Source organism: Ranitomeya imitator, chromosome 5 (assembly GCF_032444005.1).
Source record: "Ranitomeya imitator isolate aRanImi1 chromosome 5, aRanImi1.pri, whole genome shotgun sequence".
Classification (NCBI taxonomy): domain Eukaryota; kingdom Metazoa; phylum Chordata; class Amphibia; order Anura; family Dendrobatidae; genus Ranitomeya; species Ranitomeya imitator.
The window spans coordinates 710,619,717-710,638,137 of NC_091286.1; the positions used below are offsets into that span (position 1 = coordinate 710,619,717).

Consider the following 18,421-nt stretch of genomic DNA (forward strand, 5'->3'; position numbering starts at 1 on the left):
TGGGAGGAGACTGCTGGGAGATTATACAGTATACACTGGAGGATTCTGGGTGATGGGAGGACACTGCTGGGAGATTATACAGTATACACTGGAGGATTCTGGGTGATGAGGAGACTGCTGGGAGATTATAAAGTATACACTGGAGGATTCTGGGTGATGAGAGGAGACTGCTGGGAGATTATACAGTATACACTGGAGGATTCTGGGTGATGAGACTGCTGGGAGATTATACAGTGTACACTGGAGGATTCTGGGTGATGAGACTGCTGGGAGATTATACAGTATACCCTGGAGGATTCTGGGTGAGAGGAGACTGCTGGGAGATTATACAGTATACACTGGAGGATTCTGGGTGAGAGGAGACTGCTGGGAGATTATACAGTATACACTGGAGGATTCTGGGTGATGGGAGGAGACTGCTGGGAGATTATACAGTGTACAGTGGAGGATTCTGGGTGATGAGAGGAGACTGCTGGGAGATTATACAGTGTACACTGGAGGATTCTGGGTGATGAGAGGAGACTGCTGGGAGATTATACAGTACACAGTGGAGGATTCTGGGTGATGAGCAGAGACTGCTGGGAGATTATACAGTATACACTGGAGGATTCTGGGTGATGAGCGGAGAGGAGACTGCTGGGAGATTATACAGTATACACTGGAGGATTCTGGGTGATGAGAGGAGACTGCTGGGACACTATACAGTACACAGTGGAGGATTCTGGGTGATGAGCAGAGACTGCTGGGAGATTATGCAGTATACACTGGAGGATTCTGGGTGAGAGGAGACTGCTGGGAGATTATACAGTATACACTGGAGGATTCTGGGTGAGAGGAGACTGCTGGGAGATTATACAGTATACACTGGAGGATTCTGGGTAATGAGAGGAGACTGCTGGGAGATTATACAGTATACACTGGAGGATTCTGGGTGATGAGAGGAGACTGCTGGGAGATTATACAGTATACACTGGAGGATTCTGGGTCATGAGAGGAGACTGCTGGGGGATTGTACAGTATACACTGGAGGATTCTGGGTCATGAGAGGAGACTGCTGGGAGATTATACAGTATACTCTTTGGATTCTGGGTGATGAGAGGAGACTGCTGGGAGATTATACAGTATACACTGGAGGATTCTGGATGAGCAGAGAGGAGACTGCTGGGAGATTATACAGTATACACTGGAGGATTCTGGGTGATGAGAGGAGACTGCTGGGAGACTATGCAGTATACACTGGAGGATTCTTGATGATGAGCAGAGAGGAGACTGCTGGGAGATTATACAGTGTACACTGGAGGATTCTGGGTGATGTTGGTCTCGTTGGTTGTCAGGTTCCTCTCAGGTGTCAGGACGTCGCTCTCTATTTCTCCATGGAGGAGTGGGATTATGTAGAAGGACACTGGGATCAGTATAAGCACGTTGTGGTAGAGGAGCACCAGCCTCTTGTATCACCAGGTGTTATGAAGGCAATCCAGTAACACAGTGTGCCAGTAATCAGAGCACATACAGTGATCTGACAATAACCCAAAAACAATAGAACGAGCTCTGAGACGTGGAATCTCTGTAGACCGCAATACCTGAACCTATCCTAAACACAACTAAAGGCAGCTGTGGATTGCGCCTGACACTACCTATGCAACTCGGCACAGCCTGAGGAACTGACTAGCCTGAAGATAGAAATACAAGCCTGACTTGCCTCAGAGAAATACCCCAAAGGAAAAGGCAGCCCCCCACATATAATGACTGTTAGCAAGATGAAAAGACAAAACGTAGGGATGAAATAGATTCAGCAAAGTGAGGCCCGATATTCTAGATAGATCGAGGATAGCAAAGAGAACTTTGCAGTCTACAAAAAACCCTAAAGCAAAAAACCACGCAAAGGGGGCAAAAAGACCCACCGTGCCGAACTAACGGCACGGCGGTACACCCTTTGCGTCTCAGAGCTTCCAGCAAAAACGAATAGACAAGCTGGACAGAAAAAACAGCAACAAAAGCAAAGAAGCACTTATCTAAGCAGAGCAGCAGGCCACAGGAAAGATCCAGAAGCTCAGATCCAACACTGGAACATTGACAAGGAGCAAGGAAGACAGAATCAGGTGGAGTTAAATAACAAGGCAGCCAACGAGCTCACCAGAACACCTGAGGGAGGAAGCCCAGAAGCTGCAGTACCACTTGTGACCACAGGAGTGAATTCAGCCACAGAATTCACAACAACCAGGTAAGAGGAGACCTCAGTCATTAGATTGTGGCCACTTCCGCATTGACAGATATAATACAGCCTCATTACATATTCGTGTCTGTAATTTCTGTTTGTATAATTATTATTTGGTTGTAATATGATTTCGCCGAGTCTGATTGTGTACTAATGATCATGGAAGAGGAGCAAGTCTGCTCTTGGTCTTGGTCTGGAAGTCCAGGGGTCTCCTTTGTGCTACCCCTGATGATTGATGAGAACATCTCATAAACAGTTACTGAGTAAGCAAGAACCATTGGAGAATTCCCTATTCTGCGTCTTTTTTTTTTTCTGGTGATCAGGGGATTCACCATTAATGTGCATTGAATGCCATAACATTTGTTCTAGATCCTCCTTCCTGGATCAGAGGTGGGATAGGGATGGGCCTTTACATTTAAAGTTGTGATTAAAAAAATATATATATTTTTATTTCTTAACAGAAAATGCAAGTGATCGTCCTCTAGAAAGTGTCGTGTTATCTCTAGCTTATAATGTGAAAGATGAAGATATCCTGTGTCAGTCCTCAAGAGAAAATCCTACTACCCTTAATGTACATCGAGAACATCTTGTTAAATATAGGAGAAGTCACACAAGAAAGAAGTCATTTTCATGTTCAGAATGTAAGAAATGTTTTTCAGACAAATATCATCTTACTAGACATCAGAGAATTCATACAGGAGAGAAGCCGTATTCATGTTCTGAATGTGGAAAGCGTTTTATAAACAAATCAAATCTTGTTTTACATGAGAAAAGTCACAAAATCGAGATGCCATATTCATGTTCAGAATGTGGGAAATGTTTTTCCCAAAAATCTAACTTTCTTAAACATGAGAGTATTCACAAAGGAAAAAGGCTGTTTTCATGTTTGGAATGTGAAAAATGTTTTATAGATAAATCGGATCTTGTTAGACATGAGAGAATTCACACAGGAGAAAAGCCGTATTCATGTTCAGAATGTGAAAAATGTTTTTCACTTAAAGTTCTACTAGTTAGACATCAAAGAATTCATACAGGAGAAAGGCCATTTTCATGTTCAGCATGTGGAAAATGTTTTATAGATAAATCAGATCATAGCAAGCATGAGAAAATTCACAAAGTGAAGCCGTATTCATGTTCAGAATGTGGGAAATGTTTTATTATGAAATCACATCTTGTTACACATCAGAGAATTCACACAGGAGAGAAGCCATATTTATGTTCAGTGTGTGGAAAATGTTTTATTATAAAATCGTATTTTGTTAAACATGAGAGAAGACATACAGGAGAGAAGCCGTATTCATGTTCGGTATGCCAGAAAAGTTTTGCATATAAATCAAGACTTATTTCACATGAGAGAATTCACACAGGAGAGAAGCCGTATTCATGTTCAGAATGTGGGAAATGTTTTACTTTAAAATCAAGTCTTGTTACACATCAGAGAACTCACACAGGAGAAAAGCCATATTCATGTTCAATATGTGAGAAAAGTTTTACATATAAATCAAGTCTCCTTTCACATGAGAGAAATCACATGGGAGTAAAGCCGCATTCCTGTTCAGAATGTGGGAAATGTTTTCTACATAAATCAGCTCTTAATCAGCATAAGAGTTCTCACACAGGAGAGAAGCCGTATTCATGTTCAGAATGTGGGAAATGTTATAAAGAAAAATCACATATTATTACTCATAGGTTAATTCACACAGGAGAGAGGCCGTATTCATGTTTACTATGTCAGAAAAGTTGTACACAGAAATCCAATCTTATTACGCATGAGAAAATTCATACAGGAGAGAATCCGTATTCATGTTCAAAATGTCAGAAAGGTTTTAGATTAAAATCAAGTCTTACTGCACATGAGAGAATTCACACAGGAAATGCGTATACATGTTCAGAATGTGGAAAATTCTTTATGAGTAAATCAAATCTTATTACTCATGTGAAAATGCACACAGAAGAAAAACAGTATTCATGCTCAGAATGTGGAAAATGTTTTAATACTCAAGCCCTGCTACGTGATCATCAAAGAGATCACACTGGAGAGAATCCCTTTACATGTAGCGAATGTGGGATCTGTTTTATATATGAATCAAGTCTTCTCAGACATAAGAAAATTCATGTTCAGAGTGTGGAAATTGTTTCTTTAAAGGAATCCTTTCAGGGTAGACATCAGAGAAGTTACACAGTAGGGAAGCCGTACTCATGCTCAGAATGTGGAAAATGCTTTATTAGCAAAGAAAAACTTCATAGTCATCAGAGAAGTCGCATACAGGGGGGGGAGCTGTTTAATATGAAACATTTTTACAAACATTTACAGAAAATAAATATGTATTTTTGTTTTGATAGTCAAATATGTGTATGAAAAAGGTCCACTACGTGACAACCCCGTCTCAATCTGAATGTTTGTCCCCATTAAAATAACCCTTATACTCCCTTCACGTTGGCTACACTTCCGCGATGTCTGCCCTCTTTCTCCTGTGCTCAGATGAGGTTGTTAAGTCACGTGGAGCTCTGCGCCCAGTAAGCGCCTGTCTTACCGATTCAATACCTTTCAGGACCTATGATCCTCACATACATAGCGCTCACTAATATGCTAATTAGGCAAGAGACAAGAAGTCTTTTGGTCGGTAAAACAATAGTATTTTATTCTATTAAAATCAGAGATATTAATGAATTAACATATGAATTTGCACATGAATTTTAGCAGCACTAGTCTAACATTACACGATCAATACATCATTTATTCATAGAGAAAGTAAGCATCAATACATTACCGGATATTGTAGCATCACTCCTCTATCGGGGGACTTGATTGGCGAGGAGGAAATATCCCGTAAAACTCCATCACAGAAGATATGCGTCCATAAGTCTCCTGGAATGTCCCTCCCCGCCAGTGGAAATTCCCTTGGTTATATACAAATTGTTCCCAGATATAAATCTAGTCATGAGCACTACAATCTCTACAAGTAATAGTTATATGAGCTGTTCACGCTTTACAGCTGCGCAGTGAACATTCCAGCTCGTGCCCTACTCGTGTTACGCAAGCGCCATAGAGTTGTTTTTCACATTCTTCTGCATGTTCTCATGTACTCAGAGAGGTCATTCAGCGGTCAAATCCCCAGTCTCTTACACTTTGTACTGAATACTTTGAAAAGGAATTATAAGACCCGTGATCACCTACCTACCATCTGGATACCTTTCTAATATCAAACATACATCATTCATATCACATAAGTATCACAGCGCCGACTTCACTGTCCCCGCCTTCAAACATAAGTAAATAACAGGAAGTGATCGGCCGGCCGCAGCTCTCACTTCCTGTTAATGTAGTAAGTCTCTAATAGAGGGCGTCCCCTCAGTAACATGCCGTCTCCCAGTATGTATCTCAAACAGTTTAGAACAGCTTGGCTTTTCATCAAAGGTTTCTCAAGTCTTTAGGCACTAAATGTAACGTGTTAATTTCCACATAAGAACTTAACTTTTAATCAAATCCACTAAAACATGTAACCAGTGTAGGTAACAATACCAGATATTTCACACATATGTAAAAAAAACACGTTAGGTTGAGGTTAATTCCCTCATCTATATATAATCGTCTAAGGGGCACTTCCGTCTGTTTCTGTTTGTCACGGAAATCCTGCGTAGCTGAGTGCCTAGCGGCCGCGACCAATCGGCGACGGGCACGGCACGGCCGAGAATTAGTCGCTCCCTACTACCGTCCAGTCAGTGCCCGACGCCCGCTCCATACTCCCCTCCATTCAGCGCTCACACAGGGTTAATGGCAGCGTTAACGGACCGCATTATGCTGCGGTGTAACGCACTCCATTAAAGCTGCTATTAACCCTGTGTGACCAGCTTATTACTATTGATGCTGCCTATGCAGCATCAATAGTAAAAAAAATCTAATGTTAAAAATAATAAAAAAACAAAAAACCTGCTATTCTCACCTTCCGTCTTCTGCCAATGCGCGTACGGCTGCCGCCAGCTTATGTTCCCAGAGATGTATTGTGAAATTACCCAGAAGACAGCGGTCTCGCGAGACCGCTAAGTCATCTGGATAATTTCGCAATGCATCTCTGGGAACGGAAGCTGGCGGCAGCAGCACGCACATCGGGACAGCTTCGCTGGATGCCGGAGGGTGAGTATATAACTATTTTTTATTTTAATTATTTTTTTTAATAGGGATATGATGCCCACACTGCTATATTCTACGTGGGCTGTGTCATATACTGCGTGGCTGCTATATACTGCGTGGGCTGTGTTATATACTGCATGGGCTGTGCTATATATTATGTGGGCTGTGTTATATACTGCGTGGGCTGTGTTAGGCTACGTTCACATTTGCGTTGTGCGCCGCTGCGTCAGCGATGCAACGCACAACGCAAATAAAAACGCACGCTAAAACGCTGCGTTTTGCGACGCATGTGTCCATTTTTGCCGAAATTTGGACGCAAAAAAAATGCAACTTGTTACGTTTTCTGCGCCCCACGCTTGCGGCAAAAAAACGCATGTGTCGCACAACGCAGCACAACGCATGTCCATGAGCCCCCCATGTTAAATATAGGGGCGCATGACGCATGCGTCGCCGCGGCTGCGCCCGACGCAAACACGCAGAATGCTAATGTGAACGTAGCCTTATATACTGCGTGGGCTGTGTTATATACTGCGTGGGCTGTGTCATATACTGCTTGCCCACTGTTATATACTGCGTGGCCTATGTTATATACTGCATTGCCTGTGTTATATACTGCGTGGGCTGTGTTATGTACTGCGTGCCCTGTGTTATATACTGTGTGGGCTGTGTTATTGTTAATAATGCTTATTTCGCACATTTATTTAATCAGGACTATTCACCAGGTGCTGACTCATAAAGAAAAATGTCATGGTATTCTCATAAAAAGTATAGTGGTTTATTGAATTGTCCACAGAAAAACTACATTGCTTCAAAACATACAAGTAGATGAAATAGTTACGAACTATCCCAAACTGTTCTTCAACTATATCAATAGTAATAGTAATAGTAAAAGAATAAAACCTGAAAATGTAGGCCCCTTAAAAAATAGTGAGGAAAGAATGGTTGTAGATGACGAGGAAAAAGCTAACATATTAAACACCTTCTTCTCCACGGTATTCACGGTGGAAAATGAAATGCTAGGTGAAATCCCAAGAAACAATGAAAACCCTATATTAAGGGTCACCAATCTAACCCAAGAAGAGGTGCGAAACCGGCTAAATAAGATTAAAATAGATAAATCTCCGGGTCCGGATGGCATACACCCACGAGTACTAAGAGAACTAAGTAATGTAATAGATAAACCATTATTTCTTATTTTTAGGGACTCTATAGCGACAGGGTCTGTTCCGCAGGATTGGCGCATAGCAAATGTGGTGCCAATATTCAAAAAGGGCTCTAAAAGTGAACCTGGAAATTATAGGCCAGTAAGTCTAACCTCTATTGTTGGTAAAATATTTGAAGGGTTTCTGAGGGATGTTATTCTGGATTATCTCAATGAGAATAACTGTTTAACTCCATATCAGCATGGGTTTATGAGAAATTGCTCCTGTCAAACCAATCTAATCAGTTTTAATGAAGAGGTAAGCTATAGGCTGGACCAGGGTGAGTCATTGGACGTGGTATATCTCGATTTTTCCAAAGCGTTTGATACCGTGCCGCACAAGAGGTTGGTACACAAAATGAGAATGCTTGGTCTGGGGGAAAATGTGTGTAAATGGGTTAGTAACTGGCTTAGTGATAGAAAGCAGAGGGTGGTTATAAATGGTATAGTCTCTAACTGGGTCGCTGTGACCAGTGGGGTACCGCAGGGGTCGGTATTGGGACCTGTTCTCTTCAACATATTCATTAATGATCTGGTAGAAGGTTTACACAGTAAAATATCGATATTTGCAGATGATACAAAACTATGTAAAGCAGTTAATACAAGAGAAGATAGTATTCTGCTACAGATGGATCTGGATAAGTTGGAAACTTGGGCTGAAAGGTGGCAGATGAGGTTTAACAATGATAAATGTAAGGTTATACACATGGGAAGAAGGAATCAATAACACCATTACACACTGAATGGGAAACCACTGGGTAAATCTGACAGGGAGAAGGACTTGGGGATCCTAGTTAATGATAAACTTACCTGGAGCAGCCAGTGCCAGGCAGCAGCTGCCAAGGCAAACAGGATCATGGGGTGCATTAAAAGAGGTCTGGATACACATGATGAGAGCATTATACTGCCTCTGTACAAATCCCTAGTTAGACCGCACATGGAGTACTGTGTCCAGTTTTGGGCACCGGTGTTCAGGAAGGATATAATGGAACTAGAGAGAGTACAAAGGAGGGCAACAAAATTAATAAAGGGGATGGGAGAACTACAATACCCAGATAGATTAGCGAAATTAGGATTATTTAGTCTAGAAAAAAGACGACTGAGGGGCGATTTAATAACCATGTATAAGTATATAAGGGGACAATACAAATATCTCGCTGAGGATCTGTTTATACCAAGGAAGGTGACGGGCACAAGGGGGCATTCTTTGCGTCTAGAGGAGAGAAGGTTTTTCCACCAACATAGAAGAGGATTCTTTACTGTTAGGGCAGTGAGAATCTGGAATTGCTTGCCTGAGGAGGTGGTGATGGCGAACTCAGTCGAGGGGTTCAAGAGAGGCCTGGATGTCTAACTGGAGCAGAACAATATTGTATCATACAATTAGGTTCTGTAGAAGGACGTAGATCTGGGGATTTATTATGATGGAATATAGGCTGAACTGGATGGACAAATGTCTTTTTTCGGCCTTACTAACTATGTTACTATGTTAGATTGTCCATGTGTAAATATCAGCGCTTGTCTTGTTACTCATCTTTCCCAAGGTCCTGAATGGTAAAACCGTCTGTCTGTGTGAACTCTGAAGTCATCATGGCATGGAGTAGAATCATGGCATGGAGTAGCTAACAGCTGTTGTTCCTTGTGACTTGTCTCATGTCCATCGAGAATGATGTGCAGGCAGAAGGTGACAACCCCATGTGACAAAAGGCTCCCCACCCTCCTAACAGACGTTATTTATGTTTCCTACAGACCACGTGTCCTCTGTATATGGTGTTAACTTATACTCTGAGCTACATACACAGAAATAACTTTTTGTAATGTCAGCAAGTAGCAATGTGCTCAGTACAGAATTGAGAATAAGAAAAATTCAATTAATTAATATTTAACAATTCCCCCTTTTGAGGGTGACAGACATTGATTGGAACCCTCAAATAAAATATATTTATAAGATCTTTTCTTCTTCTTTGGCAAAATAATTTAATAAATAATATCTATAATAATATTGTTATATGTTCTCAATAATATAATGATATGTAAATTCATGTTATGGTAAGCCGTGACTAATATTCATAAATATATTTATACTTCCCTATATCTACTTGAAGCATCTCAGGTCTGATGTCATCTGGTGTCATCTGGTCTTCATCTTGATGTCTTCCTTTTGGTTCTTTTAAAACAATCTTTATTATAATTCTTTTGAAATAGATGATAGTGTTATAGCTGTTTTCGTTCTGACCAAATGTCAGCTGACAGATCACCAGTGAGACCAAATTGTGGAGTTACGCCCGTCATTTTACAAGCGCGCTTGGAGACAAAAAGACACCTCACACATATCCTGTGAGCAAGTCACTTTTATCTGAAGTAATAGAGCAAGAGGCAATATTTTATACCATTTACAACATTAATGCAATTCATGTAGCCCCCACCATCACCCAGGGTCATACTGACCTTTATTCTCTAACGTACCCAGAGCATGTTGTGACTGACTATTAAGAACATACATTGATAAGAAGTATGGTCTCCTTGAAAGGAGACCATCAGACTACTGCGTCAACAGATTCTAGTAATTCTAACAATAAAAGGCACTTAAAGGCAAACTATTAACCCTTCTATATCAATTTCCCCCTTTTGTAAATAGTATAACCTCTGCTGCGGGGTCAGCTGATGTCCACAAAGGAGCTACTATCTCATGGGTCTAGTACCCACAAGGGGACTTCCTACCTGCTTCGCCCATCCACCCTCAGTGTGGACACTCACCTCCCCCGTCAGCAGTGGCTACACGGGGCCTATGATACACTACAGAAGGTTCAGCCTTAGATTTTTTTCTGCACCTACATTATTCCATAGCTTAGGTAATATATATATTAGCGCTTTTACGGCTACATAAAACAATAAGCAAAGCAACAAAATTTGCATACAAGTCTGTAAAATACCAAAAATAATCCATCCCGCTAGGCCGCTAAGCCAATTGGCTGGATTTAAAAAGGAGTCTCCATATTGTATTAGTCTCATTAAGAGCCTTAAGGAACCAAGAAAATCTGAGTCCAAGTCTCATTGTATATGTGGTGTGGTGCTAACACCTTCCTTGGCTCCAGGAGTAAGGCTAAGTACAGCATAGTCCTTGCAGATACTGGGCTGTGTATGCAGATCCAACAGTCCAGCAGTTTTTGTCCTTCCGCGTCTTTTATAAGAAAAGCAAGATGTTGAATGTTTATCCAGTGTCTCTGTAAGGTGCAAACATCCTACCACTGCCAGCAAGGTGATTAGGAGAACCGTCATTCTGCTGGTAAAAAGATCTTTTTGCAGTGACTGGCATGGATCCAGGTGGGCTTTCCCTCAAGTTTCCCTGAGGTGAATGTGGTCAGCTGGACTTTAAAATGGGCCGTCAAACTGTGGATCTAGGCTCCTTCTCATGTGTCTGTGTATGACCACCAATCACCTGGATTCAGCTGATGTACGTCTGTGTATGACCACCAATCACCTGGATTCAGCTGATGTACGTCTGTGTATGACCACCAATCACCTGGATTCAGCTGATGTACGTCTGTGTATGACCACCAATCACCTGGACTCAGCTGATGTACGTCTGTGTATGACCACCAATCACCTGGATTCAGCTGATGTACGTCTGTGTATGACCACCAATCACCTGGATTCAGCTGATGTACGTCTGTGTATGACCACCAATCACCCGGATTCAGCTGATGTACGTCTGTGTATGACCACCAATCACCCGGATTCAGCTGATGTACGTCTGTGTATGACCACCAATCACCCGGATTCAGCTGATGTACGTCTGTGTATGACCACCAATCACCCGGATTCAGCTGATGTACGTCTGTGTATGACCACCAATCACCCGGATTCAGCTGATGTACGTCTGTGTATGACCACCAATCACCTGGATTCAGCTGATGTACGTCTGTGTATGACCACCAATCACCTGGATTCAGCTGATGCACGTCTGTGTATGACCACCAATCACCAGGATTCAGCTGATGTACGTCTGTGTATGATCACCAGTCACCTGGATTCAGCTGATGTACGTCTGTGTATGACCACCAATCACCTGGATTCAGCTGATGTACGTCTGTGTATGACCACCAATCACCTGGATTCAGCTGATATACATCTGTGTATGATCACCAATCACCTGGATTCAGCTGATGTACGTCTGTGTATGACCACCAATCACCTGGATTCAGCTGATGTACGTCTGTGTATGACCACCAATCACCTGGATTCAGCTGATGTACGTCTGTGTATGACCACCAATCACCCGGATTCAGCTGATGTACGTCTGTGTATGATCACCAATCACCCGGATTCAGCTGATGTACGTCTGTGTATGACCACCAATCACCTGGATTCAGCTGATGTACGTCTGTGTATGACCACCAATCACCTGGATTCAGCTGATGTACGTCTGTGTATGACCACCAATCACCTGGATTCAGCTGATGCACGTCTGTGTATGACCACCAATCACCAGGATTCAGCTGATGTACGTCTGTGTATGATCACCAGTCACCTGGATTCAGCTGATGTACGTCTGTGTATGACCACCAATCACCTGGATTCAGCTGATGTACGTCTGTGTATGACCACCAATCACCTGGATTCAGCTGATATACGTCTGTGTATGATCACCAATCACCTGGATTCAGCTGATGTACGTCTGTGTATGACCACCAATCACCTGGATTCAGCTGATGTACGTCTGTGTATGACCACCAATCACCTGGATTCAGCTGATGTACGTCTGTGTATGACCACCAATCACCCGGATTCAGCTGATGTACGTCTGTGTATGACCACCAATCACCCGGATTCAGCTGATGTACGTCTGTGTATGACCACCGATCACCCGGATTCAGCTGATGTACGTCTGTGTATGACCACCGATCACCAGGATTCAGCTGATGTACGTCTGTGTATGACCACCGATCACCTGGATTCAGCTGATGCACGTCTGTGTATGACCACCGATCACCTGGATTCAGCTGATGCACGTCTGTGTATGACCACCAATCACCTGGATTCAGCTGATGCACGTCTGTGTATGACCACCAATCACCTGGATTCAGCTGATGCACGTCTGTGTATGACCACCAATCACCTGGATTCAGCTGATGTACGTCTGTGTATGATCACCAATCACCTGGATTCAGCTGATGTACGTCTGTGTATGATCACCAATCACCTGGATTCAGCTGATGTACGTCTGTGTATGATCACCAATCACCTGGATTCAGCTGATGTACGTCTGTGTATGACCACCAATCACCTGGATTCAGCTGATGTACGTCTGTGTATGACCACCAATCACCTGGATTCAGCTGATGTACGTCTGTGTATGATCACCAATCACCTGGATTCAGCTGATGTACGTCTGTGTATGATCACCAATCACCTGGATTCAGCTGATGTACGTCTGTGTATGACCACCAATCACCAGGATTCAGCTGATGTACGTCTGTGTATGATCACCAATCACCTGGATTCAGCTGATGTACGTCTGTGTATGACCACCCAATCACCTGGATTCAGCTGATGTACGTCTGTGTATGATCACCAATCACCCGGATTCAGCTGATGTACGTCTGTGTATGACCACCAATCACCTGGATTCAGCTGATGTACGTCTGTGTATGACCACCGATCACCCGGATTCAGCTGATGTACGTCTGTGTATGACCACCAATCACCTGGATTCAGCTGATGTACGTCTGTGTATGATCACCAATCACCTGGATTCAGCTGATGTACGTCTGTGTATGATCACCAATCACCTGGATTCAGCTGATGTACGTCTGTGTATAACCACCAATCACCTGGATTCAGCTGATGTACGTCTGTGTATGACCACCAATCACCTGGATTCAGCTGATGTACGTCTGTGTATGATCACCAATCACCTGGATTCAGCTGATGTACGTCTGTGTATAACCACCAATCACCCGGATTCAGCTGATGTACGTCTGTGTATGACCACCAATCACCTGGATTCAGCTGATGTACGTCTGTGTATGACCACCGATCACCCGGATTCAGCTGATGTACGTCTGTGTATGACCACCAATCACCTGGATTCAGCTGATGTACGTCTGTGTATGATCACCAATCACCTGGATTCAGCTGATGTACGTCTGTGTATGATCACCAATCACCTGGATTCAGCTGATGTACGTCTGTGTATGACCACCAATCACCTGGATTCAGCTGATGTACGTCTGTGTATGACCACCAGTCACCTGGATTCAGCTGATGTACGTCTGTGTATGACCACTAATCACCTGGATTCAGCTGATGTACGTCTGTGTATGATCACCAATCACCTGGATTCAGCTGATGTACGTCTGTGTATGACCACCAGTCACCTGGGTTCAGCTGATGTACGTCTGCACTGGCATTAGGATCTGGAATGGATGAGAACACGTTTATGCACCATATTAAGTCTTTTCTGCGAGGCCTGGACATGGGCTGTCATAGCACCGTGTTGCTTTTGTAGCACCTGTGGGAAGTACAGACCAGCCTCTGGCAAACTACCAAACAGGACTTCAAAAGGACACAAGCCTGTCTCTCTATTTGGAGTGTGTCTTTCTGACGAGTGCAAGAGACAAGCACTCTACCCCGCTCTTTCCTGTGTCTGCCGTGACCTTTGATTTTTCATTTTAAGTGTCCCGTTTAGTCTCTCCACTTTCCCACTACTTTGTTGTCTATATGGTGCATGATATGCTTGCTGTATTCCCAGGACCTGCATGACTTCCCTCATTATTTCTCCCATGAAGTGTGTGTCCCTATCGCTGTCTATGGTTTCTAGGACACCATACCTGCAGATCAGTTCTTTCATCAGTTTGTCTGCAGTCATTTTAGCATTTGCACATTTTACCAGATAGGCTTCCAGCCAACCAGAGAAGATATCTACACATACTAGGATATTTTTCACACACTCCTACCTTGGGTAGCTGTATGTAGTCAGTCTGCAGTCTCTGAAACGGGTAGAGAGGCCTGGGTGTCGCTTTCTTAGGGATTTTTACTGTTTTACCTGGGTTGTGCTGTGCACAGATGAGGCATGACCGTACGAGCTTTGCGGCTGCGTAACTGAAACCACGAGCGATCCAGAAGGCATCTTGTGTTGCTTGCGCCATGATTGGGAGCAGGGATCTTGGTATATACGATTTATCCTTATTCTCCCATACTCTTTCTGAGTTCAGCTCAGCTCCCATTCTCCCAGTGTTCCTTCTCTGTTTGGGCAGCTGGAGGGATTTCAGGACATCTAGGCTCAGTGTGGCTGGAATACGCTGACTCCCCGCCACCGTCCACTGCTCCCTAGGCCGCCTTGCTGCTACTTTAGCAGCCTCGTCTGTCCTTCTGTTGCCCTTTTCCTCCACAGAGTCACCGTCCGTGTGTGCTTTTTACCTTGACGATGCCAACCTGGACTGATAACGTCAATGCCTCCACTAATTGTTTCACCAGCTCTGCATTTTTAATGGGCTTACCGGCTGATGTAAGAAACGTTCTGCTTCTTCAGATGGGGCAATAATCATGGGATATTCCCCATGCACAATTCGAATCTGTGTAACTGTTAGCGACTTTACCTGCAGCAGCTCTACACGCCTCAGTGAGTGCCTTCAACTCTGCCTCCTGCACCGACATGTGAGGAGCGAGTGGTTCAGCTCGGATTACCTCATGTGAGGATACTACTGCATATCCAATGTAGAGTCACCCATTCTGGTGGTATCTGGAGCCATCTACAAAAATAAAAAAACCTCAAAATATGCATTAGGAACAGGTTTTTTCTTCCCATGAACATATGTAAAACCCACTGTCTCCTGACTCATCAGTTCCTATGCAGTCATGTTCGTGCGTCATGTCAACGTCATGTTCTCTTTCCCACCTGCCAATGCTGTCACCAATTCCCCCTTTTCTGAATCCGCAGGCAGATGAGTGGCTGGATTCAGAACATTATGTCTTTTGAGGGTGACATATTCAGGAATTAGTATTAGAGCACATTCAAGTCTGATCTGTCTATCCATAGACAGGTGTTTTGGTTGAACTTGTACGAGTCTGGCATTAATGTCACGTGGGGAACAAATTGTCAAAAAGAAAAAGTCAGTGTGATCTCACATGCCTTTCAGTAATACAGCAGCTCTTACAGCACAGACTCATGTAGGAGACCCTCTAATCACGGGGTCTAATTGTGCTAAGTAGTAAGCTATCGGTCTCTGTTTCTCTCCATGTTGTAGTGTCAGTACTGCGTTAGCATGTCCACCCTGCTCTGTGAAAAATAACAATGGCTGATCATAGTTTGGAATGTCTGACACAATGAGCAGCTTGAGAGAGTGGAAGGAGTCAATTGCTTCTTGAGTGAGATTGTAGGGGTCTGATGGCAAACAGTCATAGAGTGGGTGCATCATTTGTGAAGCAGACCTTATCCAAGGCCTACAGTAGGTCACCAAACCTAGAGAAGTGCGTAGATGCGGGTGTGACCTGGGTAAAGGGAGATTTGTATTGCCTGTTTTCTGTCTTCAGTCAGGTGTCTTGTACCTTCAGCAATACAATGTCCTAAAAATGTCACCTTTTGTTTGCAATCACGTGAGACTCTGCAACCCTTTTCTGCCAAAAAAAAAACACAGCAAGGAAACTGTAGCTTCCCTGCAGGACGTCTGGTCCGGGCAGCAGAGAAAGAGGTCATCCGCGTACTGTAGTAGTACAATCTGTGGATGAGGTGGTTGCCACTGCTCAAGAATCCCTGCCATCGTTCTTGAATAGATGGTTGGGGAGTTCTTTCCCCCTTTGTGGGAGGACCGTCCAACAGTATTGTGAAAGAAAAAAGATACTGACAGTCAAAGTGCAGTGGTACAGAGAAGAATGCATTTGCCAAATCAATAACTGTAAAACCTTTTGATGTCGCTGGGATTTGTGACAGTAAGGTGTGTGGGTTAGGGACAATTAAGGTCATACTCTCTGTAACCTCATTAATAGCCCTTAATTCATGAACTATTCTGTAAGCACTAGGGGAACCCCTGGGTCCTTTTTTTTCTTACTGGGATACAAAGGGTTGTTGCAGGGGGAATATCTCTGCACTAGAACCCCTGCCTTAACATACTCTTTAATATTCCTGCTCAGGGCCATTGATTTGACTAGACTTAAGGGGTATTGCCTTAACCAAAGAGGAGTGATTACTTCTCTTGACTTATCATGACAGGGGGAATGGGCAGCCGACCCATATCAGATTTTCCCCTTGCCCAAACGGTGTCTGGTACCTGACTCTTTTCCCTGTCCTCAGACATTCTGGTGTCAGGTGTTACTTTCACTACTCTTGCCATATACACCATTTCTGCAATATTACACAAGTGTTTATATAAGTCACACATTAATGTCCAAATATTTATACCCGTATTTGGGTAGAGTATCCCTTAAAAAAACTAAATTTGATTCACAAAATATGTTACCAAAAGAAAATTATATATATGAATATATATATATATAATTACAAAAGATACTGAGTCATAAAACGGGGGAGCACAATAGCACAATGCCATAGGCCACAGCAAAGCACAAGCTTATTCTAAGAAAGTAACAGCCCTATATAAATCCATAACTAACAGTTCCAAATACAAAAAGAAGGGATTTGAAAAATACCAAATATCAATACCAGTTGCTTGCGATAAGGTATAAGAAGTGGAAAAGACGAATAAACAGTGCCTATGGTTTGAGCCAATATAATGAATGGCTAAAAAACTATCATATGAAGACAACCTAGAAATACATGGTAACTCTACCATCTTGTGTAAGGAAACTACTAAACTGGTAAATTAATGGAATTAAGTGTAACTATAATAGGGCATGATTTACCTGTGGTATAATGTGCACGTGGAAGACCCTGGCGTCCCTCTGCCACAAGTGTTTATATGAAAAGGGGACTTGTGACTGTAATACCCTCAGGAGAGCACTGTATAGTGGCCTAGACAGCACTCAACTCTGCTCCCAGCAAATTCATAGGGGTATTGTCACTAACAATAAGTCTGTAAGCACCTCTTGGCTATCTCGTGACTCTAGTCTTTTCTTGTTTAGTCATAGGGGCTTCAGTCGCTTGTCCCCCTACCCTCACGTATTCCACAGTCTCGTCAGTAATCATGTCTGGCAGTATCAAGTCTTTGTGTACTAGTCCCAGCTGCCCCAGTGTCGGTCAAGAATTCTGTCTATTTCCCTCCCAGCATTGGTATGGTGGTCATCAAGGCAGGACCAGGTCCGGAGGGGACAAGAAAAGGGCACACATTTGTCACTGGGTTGTCAGTTTCCTAGTCTGAAGGTGAAGGAGGTGGAAGATTGGTCTGAGTGTCCATTTTCTCCACAATTCCAGCACTTCGCTGTTTCTAAGTCCTTAGGTCCCTTACTACGTCTCTACTGTTTTCCTTGTGCTCCAGCATACATGACACGTCGTCTTATTGTCCTAGTTTCTTCAACTCCTGAGCAACCTTCAGGAGGTCTTTGGATCTACATTTCTCCATTTAGGTCTGGCTGTCTGTACTCCGTCTCGTAAGCCTTTGATCATACCGTCAATGAATGTATTTACAAATATTTTAACATCGAGTGGGTTTACTGGACTGTACCCCATGTCTGCCCATTTCAGCTGTAACCGTCCAGAGTACATCTCTGCACTCTCTCCTTTTGCCACATCTGTAAAAGTCTTAATTTGCATTCTAGTACGTCACCTGCTTTTGTGCTCACCAACTCTCTAGGTCTGCTCAGGTGCACTTATACGTCCATCATATTGTCTTTGTCTGTAAAATGGGAAAGGTTGGTTCTCAGGGTCAGCCAATTGTTTTAGCGTAGCTAGCTAGTCAGAGGGCTTCCAGGGATAATACTC

General features: G+C 43.2%; 1 protein-coding gene across 1 annotated transcript in view; it reads left to right on the forward strand.

Moving 5' to 3' along the window:
- LOC138637972 (zinc finger protein 665-like) overlaps nucleotides 1-4,824 on the forward strand; it is an 85,602-nt gene extending 80,778 nt beyond the window's left edge. The window contains exons 6-9 of the mRNA XM_069726894.1: nucleotides 1,335-1,477; nucleotides 2,271-2,302; nucleotides 2,585-2,605; nucleotides 2,677-4,824. Coding sequence (XP_069582995.1) covers nucleotides 1,335-1,477; nucleotides 2,271-2,302; nucleotides 2,585-2,605; nucleotides 2,677-4,574 — 2,094 coding nt within the window. The 3' untranslated portion in view covers nucleotides 4,575-4,824. The remainder of the gene's footprint in view (nucleotides 1-1,334; nucleotides 1,478-2,270; nucleotides 2,303-2,584; nucleotides 2,606-2,676) is intronic.
- The last annotated feature ends 13,597 nt before the right edge of the window (nucleotides 4,825-18,421 follow it).